The sequence below is a fragment of the Ambystoma mexicanum genome, chromosome 1p (genome assembly GCF_040938575.1).
Source record: "Ambystoma mexicanum isolate Mex_15411 chromosome 1p, UKY_AmexF1_1, whole genome shotgun sequence".
Taxonomy (NCBI): domain Eukaryota; kingdom Metazoa; phylum Chordata; class Amphibia; order Caudata; family Ambystomatidae; genus Ambystoma; species Ambystoma mexicanum.
Window position 1 is genome coordinate 1,004,948,911 of NC_090921.1, and position 16,898 is coordinate 1,004,965,808.

General features: G+C 45.1%; 1 protein-coding gene across 1 annotated transcript in view; it reads left to right on the top strand.

Moving 5' to 3' along the window:
• Positions 1–16,898, top strand: part of COG4 (component of oligomeric golgi complex 4) — a 984,804-nt gene that overhangs the window by 376,320 nt on the left and 591,586 nt on the right. The window contains exon 6 of the mRNA XM_069654962.1: positions 13,761–13,866. Coding sequence (XP_069511063.1) covers positions 13,761–13,866 — 106 coding nt within the window. The remainder of the gene's footprint in view (positions 1–13,760; positions 13,867–16,898) is intronic.

Genomic DNA, 16,898 nt, shown 5'->3' on the forward strand with positions numbered 1-16,898 from the left:
GGGAAAATCCCAAGAAACAGTGGGTAGCACTAGAAAATGAAATCTTTTCTCAGTCACATTGGGGGAATGGCTGTGGGTCCCCTTACCTGTAATGACGTGAGGAATTCAAGAGCACCCTGTCTTAAAAGTGCTGTGGTCTATGTGGCACCCATCTCGAGCCATGCAGGGAGTCACGACATGGCCCTCCCCCCGGCCGCCCCCCACCCCCCCCCCCCCTCAACTGCATCTGGTCTCCCCTATTCAAGACCTGACAAGTGAAGTTCACACCTTTTAACCATTGTACGAGGCGGGGCTTGTAAGAGCGGGACAAATGTGGAAGGAGGGTATTTTTCTTGCCCTAGAGGGTTTAAAGGAAGCTCTGCAGGGCATCAAAGTCCCCTCCGCCCCATGCAATTCCTCCAGTTAAGGGAGTGTCCTAAACGATGCCCGCTGGGGTGACTCATTAAAACGCCCTCTTACCCCATTTGAACAAATACTTGGCACTCTCCAGACAACAAAGGGCCTTATAGCACAAATGTACAAGCCCTTGCTTACTAGAGGTCCCCTTGAACGTCCATCATCTTAGATCAGGTGGGAAGCTGAACTGGGTCTGAAGGACAAACCAGAGGTTTGGAAAGCAATACATAGAGCAGTATGGTCCTCATAAATTTCCGTACAATACAAAATGCACAACGCGTGCCTACTGGTCAGATGGCACTACACTGCCCAGAGACTGTCAAAAATGTTTCTAGGGATATCCCCCCACTGTTGGAGAGGGTGTGGCGAGAGTTGTGATTATTGGCACCAGTGGTGGGAATGCAGAGAGGTTCAAATGTATTGGAAAGAAGTTCTGGGGTGGATTCAAGCCATTGACTGGATATTGGTCCTGTTTGGGGTTGAATCGGACGAGGAAGATTCTTACGTATCGCTCTCACACATGCCACATAACCTGCTCTTGGCGGTGAGGGTATGTCTCACCGTCAAGTGGAAGTCAGCTTCCCTCCCCACAAAGAGAGAATGGCTGACCAAAGTACACGCCATTTACGAAATGGAGAGCTTAACAGCAGCAGTCCAGGAATCTCGTAAGAACATAGACATGATATGGCTACCTTTTCCGGAATTCTATAAAGCATATTTGGATTCTGCAAGATCGATTCACTAGATCCTACACTGAGATTAATGAGTAAAACCTCTATAAGTGCTCCAGTTCACCCGCTGACTTTCAATCCTGTGTCGTAAACATGTTATGCAGTCTAGGCACTATACAATATGTACAATAAGCAGGGCTGCGTGAAGTTCCGTCCAGTGTTCTTTAATTGCAAATGTAACCACGATGAGTGAGGGTGAGGGGGAGGAGGGGGGAAGGATGGGAGGGGGGTTTCATAAGACAAGTTTCATTTTTTCTGCTCGAAATTCGCATAGAAGTTGTACCTTCAGTATGTTACTGACCTATACTGTGAAGCCAACATGTATAATGTCAAACTTGTTAAAAAAAAAACTCAGTAAGTCATTTAAAAAAAAAGAAATAGCCAGAGCACAAGCTCAGATCAGTGCTAACCTAGCAAGAATGGAGCATACTGGGCCTGATCTTATCGCTGAAGAGCTAAATCAATGTGCCAAGTCAGCCTTTGGCTTCAAAAGTATTTTGGAAGAAGCTCTAGCCAACATTATGAAAATAATGAGACCCACCACATGTGTGGGAGAAGTTCTCCTTCTAAAATCATTCTTAATAATAGAGAGCTATTTCTCCCCTTTCTCATGCACCTCACTGATGCAGGTTTTAGTGATTGTTGTCTCTGTGACCCCCTTACTGAAGAAAAACAGGCCTGGACCAAAATGTTCACTCCAACTTCAGACCCATTTCTAATGGCCCTTTCTTACTAAAAATTCTGGATTAAATGGCTACATCCCAACTTCAGGAATTTTGGAAACATCTGACACCTTACATTCAAGACAATCAGGCTTTAGAGCTTGTTATGGCACGATGCTTTATTAAATATGAAATCTGAAACGCTTCAAATCATGGATAATGGCAAGGCGGCTGGGCTGCTGATGTTAGATCTGTCAGCAGCTTTCGACCATGACAAATTATGCAGATTGATCAAAGCAGGTGGCTACTCGGCCAAGTCCTTGGCCTGGATTAAATCATTTTTGACTGGGCGTTATGTCCCGGATAGTATGGGGCAATGTATGCTCATTTGACGAGCCTTTTGGAATGTGGTGTCCCAAAAAGTGCTTGCTTGTCTCCCACCCTCTTCAATGTTTACTGCCGCTCACTCTGCGATCTTCTGGACAGGCTGGGTGTGCATTTTACCAACTATGCGGCTGACACCCAGCTTGTCTTTGAGTTGAGCGGCAAGTACACAGAGGATGTGGAGCTTATTAACAAAGTGTATGCCATAATTCAGAAGTAGATGGCTAATAATGGGATGTGCTTGAATGCCACTAAAACCAATCTTATGCTGTTTGGCTCATTGGATACTTAGTATGACGGTTTCTCCATTGAGAACCATCTTATTAAGACTGTTGGCAAGGTCAAGACACTGGGCGTCACCTTTGAATCCTCCTTGAGCTCAGATGCTAATATTGAAAGCATTGTTAACAAAGCCCAATATGTACTTGGGCTTCTGAGGTTGGTGAAACCTTGTGTTTTGGAAGCTAATTGTGCCACGGAAGGTAATTGTGCCACTCTTGTGTGTGCTCTAATAATGCCAAGGATAGACTATTGTAATGCCCTGATATTGGGGGCTAGCAAAAACAGCCTTAGGCGCCTCCAAGTCTTACAAAACGATGCGGTACGCATCGTCAAAAACATACCCAGACACAAACCTAGCTCTTCCCACAGAAGGAGCCTGCACTGGCTTCCCTTCGAGGCTTGGATTCATTTTAAGGTCTTGACATTTGTACATAAATGCCCATACGGCCAAGCCCAAGGCTACCTAAAAGATTGTGTCATGGTTTACCGCTCAGCTGGATTTACCAGATCGAGTGATGGGATCTGTGTATCTGTCCCAGGAGTAAGAGTGCTAGAGGCATGGGCAGATCTTTTGCCGTTCAATCTGCTAACCTATGGAACAAACTTCCTAAAATCTTGCGCGTCGAAAACAATCTACTGAAATTTAGGAAAGGGGTAAAAACGATTATTTTTGAGGAAATGCACCCCCTATTTGACTCCCCTTTATCCCCTGTCCAATCTTTCTTTCGCTTTTTACTTCTCTGCACCCTGATGCCTGCGGGCTCCGGCGCATTGCAAAGGGACAAATCAAATAGTTACTAAACATGGCTAGTGCCCTAAAATGTCCGTGCTACAAGATTCTTCGCTCGTCTTTTGGCCATATTGTTGTTTGCCTTCTTCCTGTCTTCTCGTGTCAGGAAATTCCATATAAGTTCATGCACCTACCCAGGACAGCTGCTGCTTTCGCAGGCTTTTGATTTCTTTGTGTGTGGCCCAGAAAGTAGATGGGACTGCCTGATCTCACGCCACATCTTGGCATGAGTGAAATCCACAGTGGTCCCTGATTGGACCACTGCTGGCTGTTTGAATGGTGCTGATCTTTACCATTGGTGGGCTTGCACTTGCTTCCAGCCAGGATTTAGGATATATTGACCCCTGCAGCCATTTATTTAGATCAGCATTGGAGCCAAGTATCCTGTTTAGAAGAGCAGTCTACTGAAGATCCGTGGATGACTCCTGAAGAGGCCTGTCATCCCTTACTGCATTTAGCCCAGTGAAGCACTTCTGGACTACCTGATCTGCAAAGGGTATACACGCTTTCACTGCAGTATTTTTCATCGCATGTTTTTTCATCGCCGTTTTTATTTTGAAAAAAACTTTTTTTGGGGGGGGTTAAAAAATTAAATATATGGTTGTGGGTGTAAGGGAATACAATTAAAAAAAAAAAAAAAAAAGCGAGGCTTGGAGGCGTAACCCCCCCCCCCCCCCAAAAAAAGATGAGTTTTTCGAAGAAAAAAACACGGTGATGAAAAAACTTGCGATGAAAAATACCGTAGCGAAATAACATAGAACCCTGCAAAGGCCCTGATCGGTGCTTGAATCCTGCCACATTCTCGAGGATCCAGCCGTCCTGAGCCTTCGGAAGTGTCCCTCGACCACCCAGTGGACTGACCAGCTCTCCTGTGGAGGGTACCTTGGTAGAATCATCGTTGTTCCGCATTAGTCGCTAGAACTTTGGTGGTTGCCAGCTTGTGCAACAAGTTGCCAAGTTGCCTTCCTGCCACATTTCAGCTTCCCAGCATCAAAGGATCCTTCTCTGGAAGCTCTTCTTGAACCGAAACTAGAAAGACGCCTGCTGTCGCCTGTGCGCTGTAGCCGTTGCTGGAACTCTCCTTCCCCAGTCTGGTGAAGTGTCCTCAAGAGGTCTACATCGGTGCCTTCTGCATTTCTTCTTCGCAAAGGTTTGCACTCTGCTCCTGGAACTGACCGGAAGAATCCTTAAACCTGCAGCACCTGCGTATCTTCTACTGGATCCCACGGGGGGAAAACCTACCTCCAGTAATCCCCAGACATTTTAGTAATCTGAGTCATCGGGGGTAAGTAATTGTAGCGCGATTGCCCTCCCTGTTCTCCTTAGAACAAACCTCAGAATACACTTTGGTTATTCCATTCCATCACTTTTCGATCATCTAATCTAAAAGCTTGTATCTGAAAGATAGGAATAATATTTTACATACCTATAAGTTGTTGAATATCTTCTGGAACATTTTCACCACCACAAGAACTCTTCCTGCACCTGTCCCCTTTCCTAAGAAGAAGCTTTGTGACTTTTGGGTACAAGGCCCATACATCATAGGTAGTGGACTTACAAAGTTAGGGCCTAATTCTTGTGAGCTGGTTGCATTCTACTGCACCGCTATTCACCTTCTTTTAGTTGTCCAAGTTATTGTATGCATTCCTAAAAGCCTAAAGGTGACTGTATCTATTTTTGATAATTCAGTATTGTGTGATATTACTACCTGCTTGTTTCATTTTGTAGTGTGTTCTGGGCCTATAATAAACAGATTACTTTTGTAATTACTTGTGTACATTGAATTATTGTGTGCTTCACTGTTTGGACTCATTGTGGACCGCTGATGCCACTCACTTTCTTCTGAGACTAAGCCTTGAACACTCTCCATGCTTACATTGATTGGGTGTGGCTAACCTCTGAGTTCCCCTGTTCACTGTAACTAGGGTTGCCTCCAAAAGTGCAAAACAGCAGAGCGTCCAAAAAGAACCCAAAAAGCAAAGCAAAGTAGAGAGTCCAATTGGCAGCCAGAGGTGAGCTGCAGCAGAGCGTCCGTTGGCTAACCGAAGGTAAAAGACTGTGAAGGGATTACCGTGCATGCAGCCAGCGTGCAAGAGGGAAGCTAGCCTGGCACTGGGGAAGTAGTGTGCTGAGAAGGAAGCAGCCGCGGGAGGAAAAAGCTGAGTGGAGGGGTAATGCGCCAGACGGAGGATGGTAGCAGCCAAAGGGGTGATCAGAGTATGTTGCCAAGGAGTCGAAGGAACCAGGGAGACAGTCCTAGGAGTTTAGCGTCAAAGGCAGCAAGGCCAAAAACGAAGTCAAGGTCCGGGTAACAATCAAGAAGTCAAGTAGCCGGGAGATCAATAGAAGGAGAATAGTACTGGAACACAAGAAGCAGAGCCAGAACAAAGCAACGGTTTAGGAGTGCTGTCTTTGCCGTGGCTCCTGTAAATAGAAGTCTTGAAGATGACGCGGAAGGCACGTCGATAACGTACCACGTGACTGGAAAGCCCCAGGTCTGGTGGGAAACGTAGCCCCATTCAGCCCGTGGCAAAACTGCTGCTGTCAAAGGCACCAGGGCAGCCTCCATGACCTGTGGGGACGGCCCTGGGGTCCATGATGGGAACCCCGGGGCATGTCAGAAAGGCAGATGCTTCCTGACCCTGGGTGCGGTGTTAGCCAGGAGGATCGCATTGGAGGGGAAGTGTCCCAGGTAAACAGGAGGACTTCATGGGATGAGACGCTTTATTTGTCTAACTCCAGGAAAGAAATATCATTAATGCTAGTACATGTAATGGCATGTTACCAAAGAGACATAATGGTGGACTGTCAAAGTAGGAATATTACTGTAAAAGTTATTTAGAATGTCTCTATACAAATTAGATTTGATTATGAAGATGAATGGTCGAATGGTGTGTTAGTGATATACACATAGGAGAAATGTCTAAATAAAAATGCGCTATTTGCACAATAAAATGTTGTTCACAAAAATATGTTGATTGGAAATTAATTGTTGTCTTATAATTGTTCAAAAATGATGTACTTTATGAAATTGTAACAGAATAAAATGATATATTTTTAATAAGAACACACTCTCTGGTCCTCAGCATGCGCTTTCTGAAACACATTTATTGAATCTTTCAGCACATAGGGCATCATCTCTGTTTAGTATATGTTACCAAAAAGACCAGTTGTTCCCTAAAGTTAATTATGACAATAAGAGTGAAGACAATTGTAACTGCTCAGGTATTAAGGGTAAGAAAGGCTCTTACCAAACTTATAACACTCCCAGAAATGGGAAATCCTATGAGTCTCAGGAAAAGCTTGCAGTGAGGTCTTTTAAAACGACCAATCTGAAACTGAATAAAATCTCAATTCTCTGTGAAACCAAATATACCTTTTTATCCTTGTGATACTCCTTTTAGGAATATGCTTCAGGAGTAAAAGGAACTTGGTGGGGAAAATCTCAGTAAAAGAACTCCCTTTTGCGATGGGGACTTCAAGTCCCAGAATTCCCTGACTACTGGAACGATGAAGATGGCTGCAGAGATACAAGGTTGCTGAGTGCAGCCCATTGGGAGTAATGACTGACCCACACCCGAGGATGGCTGAGGGGCATAAAAGGCGCCCTCAGGTGCAGGCCATTCGATAAGAACAAGATCAAGGTGGAAGAAGGCGTGGGGGCTGAAGGAGCAGGAGAGCTGTAGTAGCAGTAGTGTCGGAGGAGTTTTCCACTCTCCACGAAGCAGCAGAAGAAATCGTGGAAGAACCAGGACGCCGGGACCAGATTGGCTAGAGAAGTTGATGCCGGTCTTTAGAGAGGCGTGTGGTTTAGAGATTTCAGCTGCAGAGGTTGCGCAGCCGAAAGCACACCCATTTCTAACTTTCCCCAACGAGCAGCATTCAGTGGTGGCTGGCGAGCACAGAGACGATGGGGGAGACTCCAGCTGCAGATGCTGCGCAGCGAAAAGCACACCTGCTTGTGCCTCTGAGGAGCGGGAGGCTGTGCACAAGAAGTTGCCTGGCCGCGTCGAAGAAGTGAACGGGACAGGCTGGTAGTAGTGAAGTGCATGGACCCATTCTGTGCTCCACCTGAGATTTCACTGTCGAATTGTGACCCCGTAGCGCTCTGTGGTTACTTTTGCATGAACCCAGACTCATATTGAATACAGACCTAATGTAAAACAGATTACTGACTTTAACAAACACCAAGCTGATCTAAACAAAAGCAGTTGACAGACAGGAAGTGATTGCTATATAGTGGGTGATGAGAACAACCAACCATACAAAGGGCCAGTATATAAAAATGGGAACTGTGAAGGCATCATGAAGTAGACACAGACAACAGAATTTAAGTTTTCTCTTTGCACTTTTATCAAATCAAATCAAAACGAGGGTTGCAAAAAGGCCTAACTTGCCCTGACTTACTAAGGTGGGATTTCCCTACCTAAACGAAACTAAGTATAGTCTGTCAGGATGTCAAAAGTAAATGTCTGTCTGTATCAAAACTTGTACTTGCCCTCACATGTAGCTGTATACACTATCTAGGTTTGTTGGCTTCAAAATCATAAGTGTTCAAATAACAGTTCCAAGCTTCTTCCAACTCTGGGTTGGAAAGGATCTCTATTGCCCACAATTGAAGATAGTTCACAAAGTCTCTCAAAAAGGGGTTTTGAAGATTTCTAAAAATAGTTCACAAGACACAAAAGGGGATTCCCTTACCCAAGGCTTCAGGATAGTTCACAAAGCCCAAAGTGGTCTCCCTTCCCTAAGGCTTCAAGTCTTTCAACAATTTCACAAAGTTCAAATCCCCAATTCCAGTTCACACTGGGTTTCCTTCAACTTCACTAACAAGTTCTGTTACAGGTATTTCAATTGGCTTTCCGTTGATGGGCATTCTCGGTCTAGGCGCAATTGTTGGGCTACACGGTCCACCCATTACAGGTCACGCAACCGATATACCCAACTGGTTTCTCCTTTACCTGCATGTTGCCGCTGTTTCAGCTTCACAGTAACATTTAGTTTAGGCTCACCTCATGCTCTTGCTGTATCGTTCCTCGTTAGTCAATATGCAAAGGGTACAGTTTCCCTTGTTCTTGTGGCTCTTGCCGATACAGGTTTTGCATGAGAAACACACTTCTTTAGTATAGTTCATACGGCATTGGCCAATGCTTACTCTTTTAAAATACACAGATCCTTTATATGGCTCTGGCCCAATGCTTTTTCTCTCAAAGTTCACAGTTCCTGAATATTCTCAGGTTTTCACCAAAAACTGCTTTCTTTCAGATCAGTATTCAGACTGCTTACTTTCGTTCGGATCAGTATTCAAAAGTGATTGGTTATACATGAAATGTAATTTGCATCTTCACCTTGCTTTAGCTTTTCACTTTCTGGTATTTCCACACACAGGCCACCTCCAATATGCCCCGGTGTCCCTTTCCTAATTCAAAGGACACACCGGTCTCTCTGGGCGCCTTTGGTTTCCCTCGCGATGAACCGTAGCACCCGCTACGGTGAAGTCTGTTTTGCTTTCGCTTCCTCCGCTCCTTCTTGCTTCCGTGGTCGCCAGTGTCTCGAATCAGAGCTCCAGTAAGCCTTGTACGGCTTGCCCGCACCTGCTAACGCACCAGAACTGCTTCTCTACCCTCAGCGTCACTGCAGCCTGCTGCTTTCTTGCCACAGCTCTCGTTGGTGAGCCTCTGTGCTCCACCACACCGGTACTCTCTCTCTTCCATCCACACCTCTTCCCAGCGATAGATACTTGGTCTACTCACATCCGCAGCCATAGCCGACACTGTTCTCTCTCCTCTTCCTGTATTTCGGGTATTTAAACCTCCTGCCAAGATGGTTGGTTCTCTGACTACTAGGATTGAGGGGATATTTTGAGAGGAAAAAGGGCAGTACCAGGTCTCATCTAAGGGTACCTCATCTCTTCCCTCCAAGTCTCGTTTGCCAAGGTGATCCTCCCTCGCATATCCACCCCCAGGGTCAGGATCTGATTGCCTTTCCCTGGCCACCTGGGGGAAGAACGGATTAGGGGAAGAAGTGAGGATGCCCTCAGAGCCCGAACCATCATTGTCAAAGCCAAACGAGACATACACTAAGACACTTGACAAACACCCCGGGTTGCCCAAGTCAAGGGAAGATATCTGAACATAGCAAAGTGTATAAGGAAGATTGCCCAGATGTAGAGACCATCTTACATCCAAATTGTCAAAGAATTGTAACGAAGAGGAAGAGTTGTAATCCGCATTTAGTTAATCACACAAAGGCAGAACAAGATTGGTAGGAGGGCTGCCCTTCTGGTACACGAGGTTCAGGATGAAGGACACGTAGTCTGTTTTGCGTGTGGCAAATGCACGGGTGTGACAAATAGCATCAGTGTGATTCTTGTGTCCCCTGAAGAAAATTTTAAATCTAAAGGTCTGAAGCAGAACACATTTGACCTTTTCCACACAAGTGTTTGGCGGTAGTAGTTTGACCTGGCAAGGGAGTATACCAGGTCCTGAAATTCTGTGCAAATTGGTCCGGTGCGGGCAGGAGAGTATACCCGTATGGTGAACTGCAGTGGTTTGTCTTGGCTGGCAGGAGAGCATACCAGACAGAGTGTATTGGTAACTATTGTTGTAGAAGTAGCAAACCTGGCATGAGAGTAAGCCAGGTAAACTCTCATAAAGGACTGTAGTGGGATAAAACTTATGACCAGGTTGAAGTGGTGCCAAAATATCTTGACAATAAAATTTGTTTAGAAACTTACGAAGTTTTGAAATGTGCTTAATGAATGTTTGTTTTTATAAATCAGTACTGAAGTTGAAGTGGTGGTAAAACATCCTGACAAATACATTTACTTTAAAGTTAATGAAGTTACAAACTATCCATTGTTGATGACAAGAATCTGTTTCAAGGCCTTGACTACAAGTATATAGAAGAAAGTGTTGTTAAACAATTGCAAACTAATCTTCGTATCAAAGTTACAACATTGTGTTGTCAAGTTGGATTAGGACAAGAACTGAAGTGGAACCTTTCTTATGATACTAGATTTCCTTATCCTTTTTGTGTATCCTTTTTTTGAACATTTAAAGAAAGACATGCTTAAATCTGGGAAGGGGAATTCACCCAGGTTGTCAGAAGAAGCAGCTATTGTGTTGTGCCCTATATTGTTTTGCTTGTTGTATTTAAACTGTCATATAGTTCCTTATTGATTTGGTGTGTATACAAGTGAGAGGGACAGAAACCTTTTTTTTAGAGTTTTCCTTTTAGTTTATTTTAGGCAGCAAAATGTTTGTCATGGTAGGGATAGTGAGGCGTTTATCCAACCTTTATGATTGAAAAAAATGGCATTTGTTGAAAACCTTTAATCAAGTTGTCCGCCTCACATATCTGACCCCTCACAGTAAATTCTACTAAGAGTCTCACAGTACCTTAAGCATGAAGCAGTTGCAGCATAAAGTGTCCATGATGCTGCAGCAGCAGACCCAGTCACTTGATTCTTGGTCAGGCAGACTGAAGAAAGGACACTGGATCGATCTTCGCAGCAGTTGAATGGAGAGGCTTAAGACAAAGGATTCTTTGTGGTTGGCAAAGGATTGGTTGTGGTTCTGTGGTTTTGGCGCGCTTTTCATAACCGCAGTTAAGAACGGTTACAGCCTGGTCAACTCAGCTCGCTCTCTCGTCCCAGGCTTTGTATGAGGAGACTTCAAGGAGCGTGATCTTGCCTCTGTTTCGGGAGGATTCGATCTTTGGAGTGTGATGCACTGGCCACAGGTCCCAGGGTATTGGCGGCTTGCAGCCCGTCAAGGTCACAGCTTGTTGAGGGATGGCTCGGAGTGCAGGTCGACTTCAGACTGGTTGGTCCCACCAGTCTTAAGGGAGGAAGTCGTCTGGATTGGAGCTTCCCTGTCGCTTGTAAAAGAGGGCTGGAGCAGCAGCAGTCACTCTGAGGGCTCTGGTGGTTTCTGGAGGTAGCTGCAGACTTCCTTCTCCTCTTTGGAATGGATATTCCAGTGGTGGACTCTGGCTTCAGCATCAAGACCCTCAACTTTTATGCAGGAATCCAGCCATTAAACATGCATGCTGTAACTTAAACCTGGAGTAGGTCTGTCCTTTTGGGACAGTCAGCCTTCCAGTTAGAACTGGATCCAAGCAGGCACACTGAAGAACAAACACCTGTGGAGTTAGGAGTCGTCACAGTTTTCTGTCCTCCCAGACACACTGGTGCCTTCGGGCAGGCTTCACAAAGGGATCCTGGCAAAGTCAAAAGACACACAAGGACCTCGCCTACCCAGCACAGCAGAAGAAGGACCAAGAAAGAATAAACAACTGTGAGCTGGTGAAAAAAGAAGACTGGAACCATTTTGGATCAGTGGTGTCCCATGTCTGCCATACCACAGCTGTGAATGCAGCCTGCGATGTAAGTTTCACAAAATTGGTACGAAAAAAGTATCCACTGCGACTACCACACACAAATTGTCCCCTTAGCACTCCATATAATAAGGTGGATGGCTGCTGGGCTCACAAGAAAAGTGTAGTTAGGATAAGAAGTACCCCCTATCCTTGGGAACAGTAGTTCTCACAAGGAAAGAAAATAAAACCAAAGAGGGAAGATGAAGGAGCTTCCAGTAACACTGCACCTAAGGTGCTGTGTGCTACAATAGGAAATTGCAGATGCCATATAAAAAGATAGAAAGTAGACTCCATCAAAATAAACCCAAAAGGGTTGCTCAGAGTATAAAAGAAGAATGGGTGAGTGGGGAAAAATATTCCCACTCACTAGAGCCAGGAAAATCCAATAGTCCAGCAGAAAGTGCTGGGGGACTCATCAGGTGAGGAGAATAGCACACAAGATGGAAATTCTGTTCAGGAACCAACGAGGAGCAAGAGAAACGGAGAAGCGGACCTAGGAAATCCGGCACTCAACAGAGGTTGCCAGGAAGGGCCAACAACAAACATTGTGGGACCTGGCTGTACCAAGACTCCCACTGCAAATCTACTAATCCGTGGAGGAGTGATAAAATCCAATGGTGGTACAAAGACATTGGATTGAATGTAACCAGAACTTTGAGAGACATTTTTCTTTTTAAATCTTTCTTAGCTTTGGAGATGCAAGAGACTCTCTTAACTCTGGGGTGAAGGCCAGAAACCAACCACCACTAATTCCCTGGGTGAAGCAACCATCTTCTTTTGTAAGAGAGTAGGGATAGTATTAGGTTAGCTTAGATTTGGGACGGAGGACTGGCTTTAGTTTCAAAGACATCCTGACTAGCACCTTTTTATGATTTTTGTACCACAGGGACCTCCTCTTAAAAACAGGGGCTAGGATAGGTTTTCTTCCTTTATTTGACTAAAGTGTTGTTGAACTATGCCACTGAGTCCGCCTCCTCTGTCTGACCTACCATAGTCCTCTAAGAAGCACATATGGTATTCACACCGAGGCCTGCGATGCAGTCTTATCGAGGGCGAAGTCCATTTAACGAGGTTTGAGGTAGCAAAACTGACATTGGTCTCATACCAGAGGGCTAAGATGTCACTTTTAAGTCTCTCAAATATCTATCCAAAAGTGTCCAACAATCAAATAGTGATTATTTTTTTTTTCAGTTTATGCTGGCAGACAAGTTTCTGAACCCTAAAATCTTACCCCAGTTTACTCGTTAATAGAGTTTAGCAAGGTGTTTTATATTGAGGCTGTCTTTGCTATATATTTTTAGATTATTTTATTTTTCCTCGAGTAATGATGGATTGTTGTAATGCATTTGTAAATACTAATGCAGCCTGCCTCATTTGTTGGCTGTCTGTAATGCAAACATCTTCATAATTACAAGTCAAGGATATGTACGTATATAGTCTTATGTACGGATATAATCTTTTCATAGATTGATATTAATGAAAGGTGCAAACCTTTTATTGTATATTCCAATTTATTTAAAAAAAAATGTTAATGTGGTGTGGGCACAGATATTTTGTAAACCTTTCTATGCAACTCCTATCTGAATTCAAAATGTTGTTTAGTTTTAGAAATGTATTGGATCCCACGTTAGCATATTTGTTTACTTCCTTTTTTATGAAATACGTGCAAGTAGTAAAGCTAGTCAATAAGCAAGACTTTGCCTCTGCAATATACTTGTGAAAAGATTATTTTGCCGACTTAATCTGTTTTGAAACAGTCTGAAGACCTATGCAAAAAAACACCATATAACTATTTTGACAATTTTTGGGGGCAAAACAGTTGTATTTTAAGATTTCTCCAGTTTCATGGTAACCAGTCTTAACGAATTTCATTTTTTTTCTTTTTTTGCATATCATTTTGATCACCATCCAGTTGCAAAAATGACCAAAAGCTGTTTGTGAGATTGTAAGGCAAACAGGAATAAAAAAAAAAGGATGTGCACAGTCCTGTGGGTAGAAAGCATTTGAGCCTTTGCAATTGCAGGGTTAATTAAGCTTCCCAAAAAATCTGGTAGGGTGGCGGCATCCATTATCATCTTGTCCTTTTCCCCCCTAATGACAAACACAATAAGATTGGTGTGCTCTAATTTTCAGGTTGCTAGCAAAGCTGAGGAGAACCTGATGCTTGCTTTGGGGACTGACATGAATGACCGGCGAGCAGCAGTCATCTTTGTTGATGCATTGACCCTCTTGTTTGAAGGTAAGCTGTGAGGTGGGTTTGAAAAATGCAGTTGTCACTTTGTTTATAACAAAAACTATTTCTTTAAAATGATTTTGAAAGATGACATTAGGTGGCAGAACTGTTATGGTGTAGTGGACCCTCTGCAATAGCTCTCTGCCTACACAGAGAACTCAAATAAACTGCCTAATATTCAGAAAACAAATACACTATTTCTTCATGGTAGCTTTTCCATAGCTGCCTCCCTCCTGCACAGTCCTCACCCCAATTTCAAGACATGGATGCCTAACCCTTTCCTACCAGTGTCCCTTTGATGCAGCAGGTTTGCTAGCAGTGAACCTGCAGTTTTGCCACCACAAAGAACAAATGGTCTACCCCAAGGGCTCTCCCGCCACTCCGAGGCACTCTGCGATGCCCTATCAGATCACGTTTACAACATTGCTATCGAAAGAAACCACACCATCAGCATCAAATTAGCAACATTTGTCCCTTTATCCTTCTCCTGACTAATCTCTCCCTTCCTCCGCACAAGCCCTCCTCTCATTTGCCATTTACCATCTACAATTCCTGAAGCTACTATCAAGTAGCCGCCCTTCTGGATCCCCAGGAGACCCTTGTCCCCCCACCCCCTCCTAAAAAACATTCCCCTCCACCTAGGCAGGCAGCGTCGCAGGATCAATAATTAACCATTCACTTACATCAGGCATCTTCCCTGCAGAATTCAAAACCTTGCATGTCGAACCCTTAATCAAAAAGCCCTCCCTTGGCCCCATCCTTCCATCCAACTACCGCCCAATCACAAATAACCGCTTCATTGCCAAGACCGCATGGCATACACCCAGCTCGGTCTCCTCACAGAATCCAATTGCCTATTCGACCCTGCACAGTCTGGATTCAGACCCCTCAGAGAAACTGAAACTTCACTTAGCTCTGTCTGGGATGACATGAAAAGAACGTCTGACTCAGAAGTCTGTGCTGCACTTATACTTCTTGACCTATGGGCAGCCTTTGACACCATCGACCACAACATCCTCACGGCAGACTCCACTCTCTAGGTATCAGGGACTCTGCTTTAAGATGGATCTCCTCTTTCCTCGCCAACTGTTCCCAAATTGCCCTCTCTCCTCTGCACTGTCTCCAACAGGGTTCCACAGGGGGGGCCTCCCTTTCCCCCCTCCTTTTCAAGCTCCCTCCCCACGCTCATCCGCTCACATGATCTAACCTGCTACAACTACGCCGATGACACCCAGATCATTTTCAAGATTCCCAAAACCCTGGCTTCTCCCCATTCTGGCCTCCCCTCCTGCCTCACAGAAATTGATATTTGGATGACGGCTAACCTCCTCCTCTTCCTCCTTCTCCTTCTCCTTCTCCTTAATCCTGGTAAAATCGAAATCCTGAACTGTGGTAAGACTGCACTCTTTCCCCCAGGCCACCCCCTGGCCGTCCTCCCTAGGCACACCGCCTGCAGCATCCAGCTCAGTTAACCTGGGATGCACCTTGGATTCAGATCTAACACTATGTCACCACAACACTGTATGTAGACCAGGTCACTTTAACCTTTGCATCTTCAGACAATCTTCCCCTAGGTCTCCTACCCTCACAGTCATAGTAATCTTGGCAATCATACTCTCCCACCTAGACTATGCCAATTCCCTCCTATTTGGGTGCCCCTGCCTATCAGCTCAGAAAGCTCCAATGAATCCAAAACTCGGCAGCTAGACTCCTCCTTGTCCTCTCCTCCAGAGAACACATTACTCCTGCCTTCAGGGTGCTCCACTGGCTTCTAGTCGGTCGACGGGCCACTTTCAAGGTCATGTACATTACTCACTGTGCCCACCACATGACAGGCCCTGAATTCCTCCACACGCTACCAACCCAACAGACGCCTTGGATCTGGCTCTGCACTCCTCCTTGTGATTTCCCCCCCTTCAATTCCACTAGACTAGGAGGATCCTCTTTCTCCGTCCAAGCTCCCACACTCTGGAACTCCCTTCCACTCAGCATGCGCCGCATAGTAGACCACCTCTCCTTCAGGAAGGCCCTCAAATCCTGGTTCTTCCCTGCTGCAACTTGACAAACACATCCCCACTTCACGCTTACCCGGATATCTCCAGAGCAAGGTGAAGTATAATTCTGAGCAGACCTAATGAAGAGATTCCATGGCCACATCAAAAGCAAAGAAACAACTGGGGCTCAAGGGTACATATTACACACCACTTTACGGCTGCCCACCCGCACACACTTTCCTCCATACACCAGTCTAAATACATTGCACAACGTCTCTGCCATCAGAATGCAGCTAAGTACTATGACAAAAATTCGGTCTAGCTGGACAAATGACTGATCTCCTGCACTCTCACACTCTCCTGACCACCTGACAATACCCATCTACATGCCTGATCGACTTGGCCCAGCCACCCCACCCAACTTCCTTCGGGCCAAATGCACACCTGCATTGTAACCTTTTGGACAATTTTCTCATGACTTTAAACTTAGGTCCCATGAGGGTGTTCACCCACAAGTGCTTTGAGGCCTTACCAATGGTATGAAGGCGCTTTACAAATGCGAAACTCCTACTACTACGACTAGTAAGTGAGAGTTAAAAATGGCGGGAATCTGTGGGAAACTTCAACAAGTTGGCGGGCTTACTTAATCCAAGTTGAAGAACACAGCTGCTAGAGAGGGAGCTGACACCATTGCAAAAAGGGTCTGGCCAAAGGTCAGCCCACCAATCACAAGAGGGGGGGCTGAGAGCAAAGGTTCATATGACCAACTATACTGGTTTGTCAGTAAGGCTGACACTCAGCCTACACCTCCCCCATAGGAAGCGAGGGGAAAACCCAGAGACTTAACCAGTTTAAAACAATGTGGAGGCTGCCATGTGAGCTCACAAAGATCCCAGGGGGTCAGAAGTGCAATTATGTGCCTGCCTTATGGCTTCCATGACCAAAGGAAGCCCTAAAATACAAAGTGGCAGAGAGCAGGATTTAAATGAACACAGTGGTGCCCCCATGGCTACCAAAAATGTACATTGGGCTACCTACAATGAA